Source organism: Brienomyrus brachyistius, chromosome 11 (assembly GCF_023856365.1).
Source record: "Brienomyrus brachyistius isolate T26 chromosome 11, BBRACH_0.4, whole genome shotgun sequence".
Lineage (NCBI taxonomy): Eukaryota > Metazoa > Chordata > Actinopteri > Osteoglossiformes > Mormyridae > Brienomyrus > Brienomyrus brachyistius.
In genome coordinates, this window is record NC_064543.1 from 4,035,465 (window position 1) to 4,051,975 (window position 16,511).

Genomic DNA, 16,511 nt, shown 5'->3' on the forward strand with positions numbered 1-16,511 from the left:
AACATCCAAATACAGATATTCAGCTGTCAGTACTAGAACATACTGGTAGTAGTTACACAAATTATATACTATCTAGCAAGGTTTTTTTTCATTACCTGCATGCATTTCGGATTTGGCCTACAGATGTGTCCTGAACGTGTTGTGTAATATGCATTACTGTTTTCAGTGGGTGAATGTGCCATGTAGTTTTGCTTGGGAGAGGATGTATGTTGTGACTGTATGATCACTGTCTGTGATACATACAGTGTGAGGGGTGCACTGTCCACTGCAGAGGGGTCGATGTTCTCTGTTTTTGATCCTCCATGGGACGCTGTGGTAGAGGTGGTGGCTCTGCAACAGGAAGAATGTGGAGTTGAACTGTATGATGTAGGAACGTGGTTCCTTACATTTCTCCTTTACCGTCACGAGTTTGCATACGAACCACCTGTCCTTCCTCTAAAGGCTGTAGAGGACGACTTGACTTGTCAAACTGGTGTTTCTGGGTGAGGCGTTTGTGCATAAGCTGTGCGCTGACACTCTGGGTGCTCTGTGGAGTTGGTTCCAGCAGTTTGGTGCACACTGGAATAGCTGTACGTGTCTGTCGTGACGTCAGACGTTTGCCGAGGGAGCCCAGATTTGAATCACGAGGGACATTTCCGAGGTCGAGGAGATGGGGGAAAACACCAGATCCGTCACTGTGTGATTTTTCCATCAGTTGCTTGGTACTGCGACCTGCTCTTTCTGCTAGCGCATTGCAGTGTGGGAATTCAGGGCTACTGGCAGTACGGACAAAATCCCACTGCTTGGCACTGCGAACCACTCTTTCTGCTAGCGCATTACACTGTAGGAATTCAGGGCTACTGGCAGTACGGACAAAATCCTACTGCTTAGCACTGCGACCCGCTCTTTCTGCTAGCGCATTGCACTGTGGGAATTCAGGGCTACTGGCAGTACGGACAAAATCCCACTGCTTGGCAAAGTCCTTAAAACGCTGACTGGTGTATTGGCCCAGCATTGTCAGAAAACAGCATCAGCGGTATTCCATGAACTGAGAAGTGTCTCTTCAGCTTGGATGTCACAGTTGATGATCTGAGGTTGGGAAGAAGGTCAATGTCAAACCGTCCGGAATATGAATCCACAAGCACTTGATAGTTTTCCAATGTATATAGCTGTGTGAACATTTATAGTCTGGTGTGGATGAAAGGGATAAATGGAGACTAATGTCTGTGTTTTTAAATGAAAACATAGCAGTGTGGATGTAGCCTCATACTAACAGTGGAGCCAGTGGCGGAGTGGAAATCACCCCCAGCCCACGCTGTCGCCAAGCACAGACAGACGAGGCCTTTTTCACTGTCACCACCAGTGTTCATACCCCTCACCCCCATACTAGCTCCACTACGTTGAAGAAGCCCCATCATCACATGGGGAGAACACAACAAATTACACGCATGTGGAGAAATGGCGGAGACTTGGCCCCAGATCCCTTAAGCATGAGGCAACAGTGCTAACTTGTTAACAGTGCTAACAGTGCTAACAGTGCTAACTTGTTAACAGTGCTAACAGTGCTAACAGTGCTAACAGTGCTAACTTGTTAACAGTGCTAACTTGTTAACAGTGCTAACAGTGCTAACTTGTTAACAGTGCTAACAGTGCTAACTTGTTAACAGTGCTAACTGTGCTAACAGTGCTAACTTGTTAACAGTGCTAACAGTGCTAACTTGTTAACAGTGCTAACAGTACTAACTTGTTAACAGTGCTAACAGTGCTAACTTTCCCCATTGACACCCAAATGGCCTTATTGAATTCTTTGTTAATCTCTCAATTAAGAAAATTAACTGCGTGAGCGCGCTCTTTCATGCATAAATAGTGGTGTGAAGTGTTTCATTTGTACAGCTTTCGTGTATTGCATTAGTAAACATTCAGGAGACTAATTTTGTCAGCGACAGTAAAGCCTGGCAAAAGGGAAATCTGCTCATATTATTTAAAGTGCTAACTACCACAGGGTGGCGCTGTGACCATGTCCTGCCCACAGAAACACCCTGGTCCATTGGTGTGGTTAGTTCTGAACACTGGGGGCTATAGCCCCGAGTATTTAAAGCCTATAGCCCTGAGTATTTAAAGCCCATAGCCCCGAGTATTTAAAGCCTATAGCCCTGAGTATTTAAAGCCCATAGCCCCGAGTATTTAAAGCCCATAGCCCCGAGTATTTTAGCCCCAGGTAAACTTGGCTTAGCCCCTGACCTTTCTGATAGCTAGAAACTCCAGGGCAGAGCGGTCACCATGCCTTGCCGATAAAGACACTCAGGTCATTTCTGATTTTCACCTGACAGTTTGCATTGTTGGGTTGGTGGCAGCAGGGGGCGACTTTCAGCAAATGCAGGAATTACCCGTGATTTTACACATTTGATGCAGCTTGCAGGTAAGCTGTGAACTGCTAAAATTACAGTTTTGAAATATAAGCTAAGAACTGGGAAGCTAAACAGCTTTCCTAAACTGGGCATACAGTTTAGTTAAAGGTCATCCAGAACCGCACTCCTTTTCAGAAGGTGTGGGTAGGTGCACTAAATATTGTTTTCCAGCTCCCAAACATAAAAGAAGTAGACTGATGCCTGCAGCATCTGAAGATTTATAAGTGATACTGACAGATGGCTTCATCTAACAACCCAGCAATTTGCTTATAGTGAAAATTGGTTGGAACTAGAGATGAAAATTTGAATGAAAATTTAATATCGTGAGTATAGTGAGCAAAATTATCACGGTTATCAGTATTGCTGTGCTATTGTTAAAATGTACTGATCCACAACTAGTAAAATGGTGTTCCAAAGTTAATTTCAATCTTAATAGAAAAAGGCCAAGACAGACAACTAACGAAGAAACCATTAATCAGAATTGTACTGCAAGACAATCAGTATGATGCCTGTAGTCAATCAAATGGCAGTGCTGCCCCTCACTGAATAATCGGTGTCACTACAACTGGCCAGGATTGGTGCCAATGCACCATCCTGGTGGATTTGGTGGTTCTACTTAAAGCCAGGCAGTATATCCAAAAACAGCCAAATGGCCTTATTTAGTTTCTAGCTTTTCTTAAAATAAAGCAAAGCAACTGTGTGTTAACCTCAACCTAAAAAACAACCCATGTTTTTTTTTTTTTTTTTTTTGCATATTTTGCTGTGTTGCTTCCTGTTCCTCTACATGTGACTCTGTTTTACATGCACTGCAGTCACTCTCACACTCATCATGAACCAGTCTAACACCTCCAGCTCTTGGGAATTTCTGAACGATACGTTGGTTCCCAGTGTGGTTCTGGGTCTCTGCTTCATTATCGGTGTCCCTGGAAACATCACGGTGATCGTGGTGATACTTCGTCATTTCAAGCGGGAGAACTTCACCATGAAGCTGCTCCTGAACCTGGCCGCCTCTGACATCTTGTGCCTCATCAGTCTGCCAGTGTGGATCTATGAGCTTTTCTACGGCTGGAGTTTTGGCAACATTGGCTGCAAACTGATGCGCTACATGGTCTTCTGCAGCTTGTATGGCAGTTTACTGACGGTCACCCTGATGAGTGTGCAGCGCTACGTACAGGTTCTGTACTCCCAGTACTGGGTGAGACTGCGTGGGACTGGGGAGAGGGTGTTGCTGGTGAGCGTGTGGGTCGTGGCCTGTGTCCTCGCCTCATATTCTATTGTTCAGGGAAAGGTATTGAAGGATGACGAAATTCCCCGTTGCCAAACCAACTACAGCTCAGATGGGCAGAGATTGGCTGTGTTGCTCTCTCAGACATTGCTGGGCTTTGTGATTCCTTTCTCTGTCATGGTCACATCTTACTGCTGCCTTCACAAAAAAGTGAGTCAAAGAACCTTCTTCATTAACCAGAGGATGAAAAGACTGGTTATCAGCATTGTAGTAACCTTCTTCATATTCTGGATTCCAGTACATGTTGTAAGTGTGACAGAAATATTTTCTATCTTGCTAAAATCATCCCACCCGGCTGCATCGGCCAAACTGGAGAAGTTTTACGCTTCCAGTGAAAACACTGTAGAATCTCTCATCTTCATTAATAGCTGTGTAAATCCTTTCCTGTACACATTTGCCGCACGAAACCTTCATCAAGATGAAACTCCATCCAGGAACCTCTGACTTCATCTGATCCATATATTCTTCTTTTGTCTCAGAAATCTTTTAATATATTTTAGCCTGAAATTAATTTGAAATCATTAAGGTCACATTTAAATAATGTTCTTTTAATAAATGAGTTACTTCCCTCTGCCTCACTTGTGCTTTTGTGCTGGTTCATTTGGTCACATTGCATGTTCAGTTTTCATGTCGAAATACATCTTACATATTTCATACATATCTTGTGTAAATGTAATGAATTTCATGAAAATGAGATGTGAATAGGCACATTTACATTAGCAATAGTACCATTAAGTCACCAGGAGCATAGAACTTCAAAAGGTTTGAGAGAGTCTGTTATTTATGTTTTGATGGGTTATTTGATAATAACCTTACTCAGAGCTCCTGCAAATGTTCATCTTTTACTGCAGATACCACCACTTATGTTGCCTCTATTCACCCCATTACTGTTCTCCTGTTCATCTCCCTCACCTCCACCTCTAGTGGCGAATAACGATATAATCGAAAACGAAAAGTTCTGAACCAGGGTTATTATCGCCAGTGAAAATTGACACTGAAATTATAAGAAAACATTTTCATAACATCTTCACGTACAAAGGCACTGTCTGTAAGTTATGTGCAGACAGGATTTGCTGAAACATTAAAGTGCATGTAAAAATGATGGAATACAAAAGTTGAAAACACACACATATGCATATATATTGCGATGACAATACACCAGCGCTACTGTAAGGGTTGTAAGTTTTTATTTGCATTTTCCCGGTACGCTCTGTGATTAGGTGTCAATAGCTGTATTGTTAGCCCCGTTACCTGAATTACCGAGAAGTACATATTTTTATCCTTACTGATGTTTCGTTAACCGTTTCACACTTTCCCCGCGTACTGGTTTTATTCCGAAGTGTGTTTACCTACCTATTGTGTGTCTTTACGCAGAGATAGGCCGTATGTCAATTTGGAGTAATTTGTATTTTGCTGTATGGAAAAACATGACGTAATTTGTAACAAAATACTTTGAGAGATTGTATTTCATGTGTTTAAAATACTTAATAAAATATGTCATTTTGAGGTTCTTATGATATTATGAGGTTCTTCTGAGAACCTTCGTCACCAGGCTTACTGGCTTAAAATAACACCTATCACCGTCAAACCCAGCAAAGAAGTCCAAATTGCCAAGTTAAGGCATGCAATAAAATACACTATTAGATGTTGCTCACTGAATGTCATTATAGTACAGAAAAATAGGACAACCAGCCAACAGCGTATATCTAAAAAAACAAGTTTCTTTGAGTTTGTGCACATTCGGCATCGCACTGTATAAGACAAAGCGGGAAATTCACCCATTATGATAATTTTAAGAAAGTGCTACCCCACTGAAATGGGGAGATTGTTATTAGAAACATGCAGACACAGTTGAATGGGGGGGGGGTCTCAGTTTTAAATCACTCGGACGCAGACACAATGAAAGAATTATTATACACTGCCAGCTTACCATCTACCTACAGTGCAATATCAAGGATGAGCTCAATACTGTACAATATGACAATTTCATACTATTTGGCGTTTTTTTTTTGTCTTATTTTTTTAAACAAACTACGTATCCTGCTATCTTTCTGTCTAATTTGCATCATGGTGATAGTCATCTTCGCTGAACAGGTCCGGGTCTTCCAAGCAATGACCTTGGGGTTGCCAGTAGTATATGATTATTATTATGAGTATTATATTCTACCTAATAATTAATAGGTACAGTTCATCATATAGATACATCATCAGTCATATTGTTGGATTTAATTGGAAGAAACGAAATAAAGGGTCAAATATTATTTATACTGGAAATACCAAGCATCAGTGCAGTGCAGGTTATACAGCGTTTCTTACACACTCTCTCTCTCACACACGCACACAATCGTTTTGATACAACTGAAATACACTAACTCTACCCTGAAGAGAAAACTCTGCTCCTTTAACTCGCTTTGGGTTCTCGCAACTCTCTCGGTCGGGGGTCGGGAACCTGCGGCTCGCGGAGACTCACGCGGCGCTTTGACCACGTGACTGCGGCTCTTCTCAGAACAAAAGGCGCATTCACATCTTCATGTCTTGACGCTGCGGCGAATGGAGTGTATTGTTACAAATGCCCTGTAGATGGAATTAGAAGCTTTATTAAGAAGCATAGTTAGCTATGTATGAGGCTGGGGGAAAACACTGTTCTGTTTACGGTGTGTGGTGTTCAGTAAAGAGGGCAGTTCTACTTGGCTGTTCGTGTGTCCTTATTGAGAAGATATTACAAACATATTATGATAATACTTTCGTAAAGATATTTTTTATTTAAGTGTTAATATTATTTTTCATTTAGATATTTCTTTAGCTATATGTGAACGAGATGGTGTAATGCCTTAACTGCATAATTTACATCTTCCTCAAAGTCATTCTCTACGACGAGAGTAAGTTTCCGGTCAAGTGCTATGCTTTCCAGAATTTTCTTCAGTACCTGAGATTGGATGTACGCTGCAACGTTTATTGGGATTCCAATTTTTTTTTTCATATGCTTTTGTAGTAAATCGTCACCACGCCTTCTCTGATCTTCGTAAAAATATTATATTTTCTCTGATTTACATATTATAGCCAGCTGAGTTGGGAGTGCTGAGTACAGTTTGCACTGGAAGTTCGGTTGCTTAGAGTCTGTGAAGTAAAGACTTTACCTGTTTATACAGTATTGTTAAAACGTAAAGAACAGAGCTAGCTGATGAATGGCTGTAAGTGTCACGATCTGGCGCGGGGAGAGCGGCGATCGTGCGGGTGCGGCGAGCAAATAGCAGGCAGACAGGCAAAGTCGGGGCAAAACCAGGGATTTAATCACGAAACCAGGACTGGGAAACATAGCACACCGACTAACATCAATGACAGACACGGAAACAGGGGAGACCAGGACCTAAATACATTAAAGCAGGGCAACATAATCAGACGGGGCTGGAAACAAATCGAGGAAGCACACGTGGGTAATCAGGGGGCGTGGCACACATGAGGAGCGGACGGGTCAGGCATCACAGAAAGCTTTTTGTTTCACTTTCCCTTTTTATCTTGAAACCATTTATTCACATGTTTGATAGAATATCATTTAATAAAAATCATTCCTGAGCTTATTCATCTTAAAAGTCCTGGATTGGCCCTGTAATCAAGGGCCCTTGGACACAACAGTTATTTGCCACAGAGCGGCTGCATTGAAAGTAGGGCCTGTTCTTTATACACAAAACAAGAACCTATGGGAGAGTGCTCCGCTATTCATCTTAGTGGATATGGACCCTGAAGATAACCAAATGGCAGTGCTACTCCTCAAAGGACAATCAGTGTCATTACAACTGGCCAGAAATTGTATCAGTGTACTTTCCCTTTTAACTCGCACTAGTGCCATTGTTATACAAACAAGAAAATGTGCTCACCTCACTAGTAATTTAGTAATCTGGTGATTCTGCTTAAAGTTTGGCTATATGACCAATGACACCTAAATTACCTTATTGAACTCCTTGTTTTCCTCTTAATCGAGCGAATCAACTGTGTGTCAAAGTGAGTCTGCTTTGTCTGATGTATAAAAATTGGCGCGATGTATTTCATTTGCTATTCTTGTTAATGGAAAATTACCCATAGGTTTTTTTTTTTTTTTTTTTTACACATTTTGCCGTGTTACTTCCTGTCTCTACAAATATGATTTTGTTGTAGATGCACTGCAGTCACTCTCACACTCACTATGAACCAGTCTAACACGTCTGCGTCTTGGGACTCTGAAATTCTGACCGAAACAGTGGCTCCCAGTGTGGTTCTGGGCCTCTGCTTCCTTATCGGTGTCCCTGGAAACATCACGGTGATCGTGGTGATACTTCGTCATATCAAGCGGGAGAACTTCACCATGAAGCTGCTGCTGAACCTGGCCGCCTCTGACATCTTGTGCCTCATCAGTCTGCCAGTGTGGATCTATGAGCTTTTCTACGGTTGGAGTTTTGGCAACATTGGCTGCAAACTGATGCGCTACATGGTCTTCTGCGGTTTGTATGGCAGTTTACTGACGGTCACCCTGATGAGTGTGCAGCGCTACGTACAGGTTCTGTACTCCCAGTACTGGGTGAGACTGCGTGGGACTGGGGAGAGGGTGCTGCTGGTGAGCGTGTGGGTCGTGGCCTGTGTCCTCGCCTCGTATTCTATTGTTCAGGGAAAGGTATTGAGGGATGGCGAAATTCCCCATTGCCAAACCAACTACAGCTCAGATGGGCAGAGATTGGCTGTGTTGCTCTCTCAGACATTGCTGGGTTTTGTGATTCCTTTCTCTGTCATAGTCACATCTTACTGCTGCCTTCACAAAAAAGTGAGTCAAAGAACCTTCTACATTAACCAGAGGATGAAAAGACTGGTTATCAGCATTGTAGTAACCTTCTTCATATTCTGGATTCCAGTACATGTTGTCAGTGTGACAGACATATTTTCTATCTTTCTAAAATCATCCCACCCGGCTGCATCGGCCAAACTGGAGAAGTTTTGCAGCTTCAGCAGCAACATTGTAGGATCTCTCAGCTTCATCAATAGCTGCATAAATCCCTTCCTGTACGCCTTTGCCTTACGGTACCGTCATCCGGATGCAACTCCATCCAAGATCACGCAGGATGTCTCCACTAGCAACCTCTGACTTTGTCCTATTCATCTTCTCTTATTTTTTCTCAGAAATTTCCAGTCATATTTTACCTTGAGATTATAATTTAATCGCAAATGTCACATTTAAATAATGATTTAAGTAATGATGAGTGATTTCCTCAGTTGTGCCGCTTCATCATGATCACATTGCATGTTCAGTTTTTGTGTCTGTCATGTTAAGCTTAAAAAATATGCATTATATATTTTGTGTACCGTAAGTGTATGCTTTGTGAGGAGATTATGTGAAAAGAAATACTTAATATTACTCCATAAGTAGCATGTAAATAATGAAAACACAAGCTATGGTGGTTTATGATTCCACATGAGTCCATGACCTGTGTGTTGATGCTACTCGCCTGAACTGATCATTACAAATAAAGTGTGAGGCTGACTGGTCTGAACTCTTTTGAGGGTTTTTGTTCCTCTTCCTGCTTCAGTTGGCTCTTGTTGTTAGTTACTTGATGGCGCCTTAATAATCTGATATTCTCTAAATCAGTGGTTCTCAAACTTAGTCCTCGTTTTCCAACTATCCCTGCCCTACACACTGCTGATTACCTGGATCAGGTGATCAGCAGTCAATCAGAAGCTGAAAGACAGCTGGGACTTGTGTGTGATCACATTTATTTTTAATCAACGTTATATGGAACTACGGACATCCAATCAGAGCCTCCTGCTAACGTATTCAACCCCAACTCCTATCTCCTTTATTTCCTCGCCCTACCTCTTCGCTCAGCACCTGGATTCTCAGAGCAGTGTCATTACACAAATGGATTTTGTCAAAACTTCGTGGTGGTTTTAACGTGCATCTTTCTAAGATGTTACAAGGTTAGAAATTCAAAGGGAGACATGTCAATATTTAATGTTTAATGTTTTGCTGCTAAAAGCAAATTGCATACAGACTTATTGCAATATTAATTGTTATGGGAATATTATATGTTGTATGAAGCCACATTTGCTTGTCACTCACTCACTCAGTGTGAATCCTTCACTGTGACTCAGTATGGGCTGCCCCATATTCAGCTTGCAGTAAGGCAGCAGAAGCAGGGAGGCATTCTTAACGAGCTCCTGCTAGTGGAGGCATCCTGCATTCTCCTGCTTTACTGAGGATTTTGCTAAATGTTTCGTGTGGCAAATGCATAGAGGAAGGGGTCCACACAGCTGTTGAGGAAGACCAGAGATGCCGTGATTTGATCACTGGTGTCATAGAACTTCTCCAGATAAGGTGATGTCTTGGGATCTGCTGATTGAAGAAAGAAAAAAGTGATCTCCAGATTATTAATTGTATATACTGGAGTCCAGAAGATGAAGAGGGCCAGCACAAGGCTGGTTACCAGTTTGGTCTTTCTCTGGCTGTGAAAAAAAGCAGTTTGATTCGCTTTCCTATAAAGACGGGAATCACAAAATCGAACACGGTCTCTATTATCGAGGTTCCCAGTTGTTCCATGTCTGATGTAAAGTGGTACCAGCATAGAAGGTGTCCAGATCTTTCTGCTGGGTTCATAACTGCGATGGTAGGAGATGCAAAGACACAGGCTGCCATCCACAGGGAGCCCAGTAGCACCCTCTCCCCAGACCCACGCACTTTCGCCCAGTACTGGGAGTACAGAACCTTCACGAAGTGCTGCACACTCATCCGGGTGACTGTCAACACGCTTCCATATAAACTGCAGAAGAGACAGTAGTTCAATATCTTGCAAGATGCTGGACCCAGACTCCATCCGTGCATCATGTTGTACAAACTGCCCGGAACAGTGACAAGGCACATGATGTCAAAGAACGCCAGGTTCAACATCAGCTTCATAGTGAAGTTGTCCTTCTTGAAATGGCGAAGTATCGTCACAATCACCCAGATGTTTCCAGGGACCCTGACTAGGGCCTTAGCTTCAGTCCTCCAGGATCCTCAATGGTTCAGTTGTAGAGTTTTGCATCATGAAGCAGATAATGAGGAACTGTAACAGAATTGTGTTTAAAAAAAACCCCTAGCTTATCTCTAAATCTCTACCCGAGGAAGTCCCCAGTTCCCTCTTAAGATCAACAATAATTTTCTGAAACAACAGATGCTGGTTCGGACTTTCACATTTTACAGTTTTCATATAACGTGTAAGTAAATATTCAGGAGACTAATACTGTCAGTGGCAGTAAAATCTGGAAAAAAGGAAGTCATTTGAAGTGCTTAATACCACAGGGTGGCGCACTGATGATGCCAACTAGTGGTGCGCGGATTGGCTCTGCCACACACATAAATCATCCAGCTGCCACCCACCCGAACGAATCATTCAGAGAACCGCAATTGATCACACGATATCAGTAGTTCTCAGTGGTATATGTGTAAGTGTGTTCATAAGGTATCATATTACACTGAATTAGGCTGGCTTTAAATAAACAAACATGTATTTAGAGTAAAAGCCGAGAACTACGGAGCCTGGGAGGGGACAACTGTGCTTGCGATCATTTTTTGAATGCCATTATCTCGAGATAACGAGAAAAAAAGCTCCTTTTCTCGAGATAGCGAAATAACTTTGCAGCGTGGTAGAGTAAGATACGTGTTTTAAAAGGACCTGCAACCTATGCGAAAATTTTCACCGATAATTAAGGGTTGCTCTATATGTATATGCTTGTGTAGATGGAATGATGTCAAGCATAGCACATCTCGCTTAGTGCAACCACTCTCGAGGCTCTCGAGATAATGTCCGTACATTTGAAGGTGGATGTAAACGTGGAGTATCTCTGCTGTGTGCAGCACCGACTGTGACCATCTGCAGCCAAATATGGTATCAGTACAAGCTGCTACAAGCACGACCATCTGCAGCCCACAACCGCAGACAGAAGAGTGGATTATGAATTAGCCTCTAAGGTCAAATGAACTAAGCATCAGTCATACTGCCAGCCTTGCATGTTCCCTGAAGCTAATCAAATGGCAGTGCCACCCCTCACTGGACAATTAGTCTCACTGCAACAATCCAGGTTTGGTATCAATGCACATTCCCTCTCTTTACTCACACTTCTCTCATTGTTATACTGACTCACAACATGTGAAAGAAAGACAATTTGCTCGATACACTAGTAAGAAAGTAAACTGGATATTCTGCTTAAAGTCTGGTAATATGGTCAATGACACCCAAATGGCCTTATTGAGTTTTATGGTTTATCTTAAGTTAAGTAAATCAGCTGTGTGCCAATTTCATTGTGCTTTGTTTGATGCATAAAAATTGGCGCGATGAAAACTAACCAGTGACCCATGTTTTGTTTTTGCTGTGTTGCTTCCTGTTCCTCTAAATGCGATTTTGTTGTAGATGCACTGCAGTCACTCTCACACTCACCATGAACCAGTCTAACACGTCTGCGTCTTAGGACTCTGAAATTCTGACCGAAGCAGTGGCTCCCAGTGTGGTTCTGGGCCTCTGCTTCCTTATCGGTGTCTCTGGAAACATCACAGTGATCGTGGTGATACTTCGTCATTTCAAGCGGGAGAACTTCACCCGGCTGCACAGGCCAAACTGGAGAAGTTTCGCAGACAGGGAGGAATGAAGCGGATGGGGTAGCAGGGCTGCACGGAGCAGGCAGGCAGGATGGACAGGAGAAGGCAGGTCGCGGGAGAAGGCGTGACAGGCAGGGTAGGCAGGACAGCAGGGCAGGACGCAGCAGGTACGACAATCGGGGAGAACAAAAGACAAAGAGTCGCTCAGTAAAGCACATCAGAAATAATAGCAACAATACTTCGCACTGAGCGTCTGGGCTCGCCCGCTTAAGAAGCGGAGCAATTAGCAGACAATCGTCTGCGGCTGCTTGGTCCCGCCTGTGTGGGTGTGACAGTTAGGTTTGTTGATCGGGAAAAAGTTTGTCATCTAGGGCTGCAAGATACTGAAATAAAGTGCGTCAGGTACTGCGAGTATCTGTCAGCATCACTCGCTTTCGCTTAACAGATAAAAAGGCGAATGGCTTTTGATGACCAGTACTTTTCTTCTCATAACTTTTTTTTTTGTTAAATATCTCATAAATGCACCAAACCATCTATGAGTGAGTCTGACAGCAAGGACAAGAATGATTATGATTAGTAAAAGAGTCAAAGAGCTCATGCAAAAGAATCAAAAGCATCATGCAAAAGCAGTGTGTGTGTGTCTGTCCGTCTGTCTGTCTGTCTCTCTCTCTCTCTCTCTCTCTCTCTCTCTCTATATATATATATATATATATATATATATATATGCCCAGTGAGCATCATCTCCCTACAATGGAAATAACAGCATTGCAAATTCACCCATCCATCTTCCGGCTGCTACCTACCTACGGCAGTGGGAATCAAACAACTGAATTAATTAAACAATTAAGCGATAACGAATACTTTTCAAAAAGCCTTTCTTGTATGAAAGCGGTGCACACTGTGTAGTATTTTATTCTACAGTCCTACCTGTGAAACTTACGGCTCAGCCTCAGACAGGAAGGAAGAGATCATTCTCTGCGTTAAACTTCTGTGGATTATTGCAGATCAGCTTTCAGTCATTGTTCTGCTTTTCTCACCATCTCCACACTTCACATTCTGTAATGCTGCAGCTCAACGCCACTGTTTCCAACTGCACCTCCTGGATCCATGGAGCTTCTTCTCAAACTGTGGCTCCCAGTGTGGTTCTGGGTCTCTGCTTCCTTATCGGTGTCCCGGGAAACATCACGGTGATCGTGGTGATACTTCGCAACTTCAAGAAGGAAATCTTTACCGTGAGGCTGATGCTGAACCTGGCCGTGTCTGACTTCCTCTGCCTCGTCAGTCTCCCAGTGTGGGTATACGCTCTTATATATGGGTGGACTCTTGGTATTGAACTCTGTAAGTTTTTCTCCTATTTTGTCTACTGCAGTCAGTTTGTTAGTGTGTGGACAATCACCCTGATGAGCGTACAGCGTTATATACAGATTCTATACTCCAAGGACAGAATCTGGCTGAGACTGCGTGGGACTGTGGAGAGGGTGCTGCTGGTCAGTCTGTGGACCATGGCCGGGACCCTTGCCTCTCCTGTCGTCTTCTACAGTGACGCCGTGTGCCGGAGAGATCGGCTGAGGTGCCAGAAAACAACCAGCTCGGACGCGGAGAAAGTGGTGGTTCTTCTGCTGGAGACCCTCTTCGGCTTTCTCGTCCCCTTCTTCATCATCGTCGTATTTTACGTCCGTCTTCACAAGAAGTTAAATCAGCATCCTTTATTTCGCAATGAAAGGACCACTAAGCTTGTTTCCAGGATTATCGCGGCATTCTTCATCTTCTGGATCCCTTTGCATGTCATCAATATGGTGGACATTACGTCAGTTTTACTCAGAACATCTAACCCAGGCGCATTTAATAGCCTAAAGATATTCAGAAGGATAAGCGGGGACTTCTCGAAAGCTCTTATATTCATCAACTGCTGCGTCAACCCCTTCTTGTACACCTTTGCTTCCCGAAATCTTCGCCGAGATTCCGGTCAGTCTGAGTCGGCGTAGAACGACTGCATCTGAAATTGTGCAAAATTTTACATGATCTCTTACCGTAAATGTTTATTGCTTTTATTCATTTTTTTATGGCTCATGAAGCCAATTCTGTCATGATTAAATACCATGCTACCGCAAGGACTAATCCTGATTACCTTTGCATTTCAATTCATTAAAAATGTATGTTTAAGATGTATTTTCCATCAAGGACATTTTAGTCTTCTCTTCTTTCACATTGTTCGTTACCTATTGCTACCACTCGTGTGATTTACTCTTCACTCCCATTTTGTTTTTTTACATCATGAAACTGATTTGAGGAAATGGGAAGAATTTTTAAAATACTTCAAGTAAAGAAATACTTCAGACTCCTGTTTGATGTCCCCCAGAAGCTCACGGTAGACTCTGAGCACAGTCTTTAATAAACTGATATGTGTAACAGACTGTTGTGTTCATATAACTTTTTACTTCTCTATTTTCAGTTGTATAATGCAGAGTTAAAGCATGTTACTTAATGTAGCTTTTTAAATTAACAATATATTTGACCATGATTTGATTGGCCATTTAAAACGATATGCATTTTAATTTAAGGAATAAGGACGGTGCTTGGCTGTGTGAATCCTGTAGTATTTGTTAGATTGTGCTAGAGCTGCAGAAACTGACCAAATGCATCTTATTTTTAAGCCTGAAAACGGGGGTGGGGGGACAGGCAATAAAAAGCAGTTCAGGCATTACCTGTGAAGCGGCCCCACAACTCCTGGGCACATTTTGCCAGCAGCTGCCACACCAGGACATTTCCTGAACTTCCCCATGGTCGGTCTACGCCTGTCTGAAACCATGGGTTTTCGCTGAGGGTTATGGGAAATGACTGCCACTCTGTACATGTGAGCCGGGGGTGAAGCCTCAGTGGCCAATCAGAATCAGTAATTATTAAACTCTCATACACATTATGTAGGTGCAGGGGGCAGTGTGTCAGGGTGTAAAATTGAGGTGTAATTGAGGGTCACACACAGGTAAAACACAGGCAGAGAGGGGAAGATGGTGGCACAGGAGGTAGTGCTATTGTTCGGCAACTGGAGGGTTGCAGGTTCGAGCCCTGGTTCCTCCTGACCCCATCAAAGTGTCCTTGAGCAAGACACTGAACCCCAAGTTGCTCCCGGTGAGCAGGTTGGCACCTTGCATGACAGCCTCCACCACCAGTGTGTGAATGAGTGTGTGGATGGGTGAATGTGAGGCATGAAATGTAAAGCGCTTTGAGTACTCGTAGGAGTAGAAAAGCTCTATATAAATGCAGTCCATTTAATACTCTGAGCAGGGGTTCATTTGACAACTTGCTCTCCCTGCCTTTTCACAATTTGTCCGCCATGCTATCAGGATAGGACACAGGAAATGTGATATTAATCTTTGCGTTGATTTCTTCTTCTGTTGGGTTACTTTGTTCTGGTTCACTTGGACGTGAAATAACTGGTACTGTTAGTGTGAAAAGGAAGTTTGGTAGCATATCAAAGCAGCTATAATCCAACTTTGCCTATAATGAAAAGAGTCTTTAACAGTGCACGTTGTTATAATTTAAATACTCATACTGTCTTACACCCATAAATATAACTTCTGGAAATTCTGTCTTTGTAGCTCCCCTGGTTTTAGGGGGCACCAAACAGCTGCTGGGGCCAGCCTTATGGTAAGTCTGCTCCCAGCAAGCACATGGAAACTAGAAGAGTGTCAATTGTTGGAAGGAGTATCTGGGCCATGGGCCAGCTTTTAAGAAGATACCTCAGCAGACCACATCTGAGAGGAGAGGTGCTGTTAAGTGGCTCATGACTAGAGCTGATTTGTGGCTCATGACTGGAGCTGATTTGTGGCTCATGACTGGAGCTGATTGCTGGCTCATGACTGGAGCTGTTAGGTGGCTCATGACTGGAGCTGATTTGTGGCTCATGACTGGAGCTGATTTGTGGCTCATGACTGGAGCTGATTGCTGGCTCATGACTGGAGCTGATTGGTGGCACATGACTGGAGTTGATTTGTGGCTCATGATTGGAGCTGAATGAAATTCAGAAATGCACCTAACAGAGGGAAAACGTTACATAGTGTTTGCTAGCAATAGTTAGGTGTCTATTCATGCAGGGCGTGACAGGATCCTGGTCTCCATTCACTTTCAGTGGAGGTGAGCAAGGAGCCAATGCAGCACCAGCAGTATGTCAAGCCAGCTTGCCGCAAAGTAACTGTCACCTGCGAATGTGAGAAAGAAGGTTTGCTCATTTTTTTAGGATTTTAAA

At 43.0% G+C, this 16,511-nt stretch overlaps 3 protein-coding genes and 1 pseudogene across 3 annotated transcripts; 3 read left to right on the plus strand and 1 right to left on the minus strand.

Moving 5' to 3' along the window:
- Window positions 1-3,208: 3,208 nt before the first annotated feature.
- LOC125751717 (leukotriene B4 receptor 1-like) lies at window positions 3,209-4,193 on the plus strand. Its single transcript, XM_049030894.1, has one exon. It carries the CDS (start codon window positions 3,217-3,219, stop codon window positions 4,114-4,116), a length of 900 nt encoding a protein of 299 aa, XP_048886851.1. The 5' UTR covers window positions 3,209-3,216; the 3' UTR covers window positions 4,117-4,193.
- Window positions 4,194-7,852: 3,659 nt separating this feature from the next.
- Window positions 7,853-8,783, plus strand: LOC125704103 (leukotriene B4 receptor 1-like). The gene has a single exon (XM_048969431.1). It carries the CDS (start codon window positions 7,853-7,855, stop codon window positions 8,780-8,782), a length of 930 nt encoding a protein of 309 aa, XP_048825388.1. The 3' UTR covers window position 8,783.
- Window positions 8,784-9,884: 1,101 nt separating this feature from the next.
- On the minus strand, window positions 9,885-12,246 carry LOC125704104 (leukotriene B4 receptor 1-like; annotated as a pseudogene).
- A 932-nt stretch (window positions 12,247-13,178) lies between these two features.
- On the plus strand, window positions 13,179-14,674 carry LOC125751716 (leukotriene B4 receptor 1-like). The gene has a single exon (XM_049030893.1). It carries the CDS (start codon window positions 13,327-13,329, stop codon window positions 14,248-14,250), a length of 924 nt encoding a protein of 307 aa, XP_048886850.1. The 5' UTR covers window positions 13,179-13,326; the 3' UTR covers window positions 14,251-14,674.
- Window positions 14,675-16,511: the final 1,837 nt, after the last annotated feature.

What these genes read in the sequence shown, in the direction of transcription:
- LOC125751717 (XM_049030894.1), top strand. Translation starts at nt 3,217, where the DNA reads ATGAACCAGTCTAACACCTCCAGCTCTTGGGAATTTCTGAACGATACG.
- LOC125704103 (XM_048969431.1), top strand. Translation starts at nt 7,853, where the DNA reads ATGAACCAGTCTAACACGTCTGCGTCTTGGGACTCTGAAATTCTGACC.
- LOC125751716 (XM_049030893.1), top strand. Translation starts at nt 13,327, where the DNA reads ATGCTGCAGCTCAACGCCACTGTTTCCAACTGCACCTCCTGGATCCAT.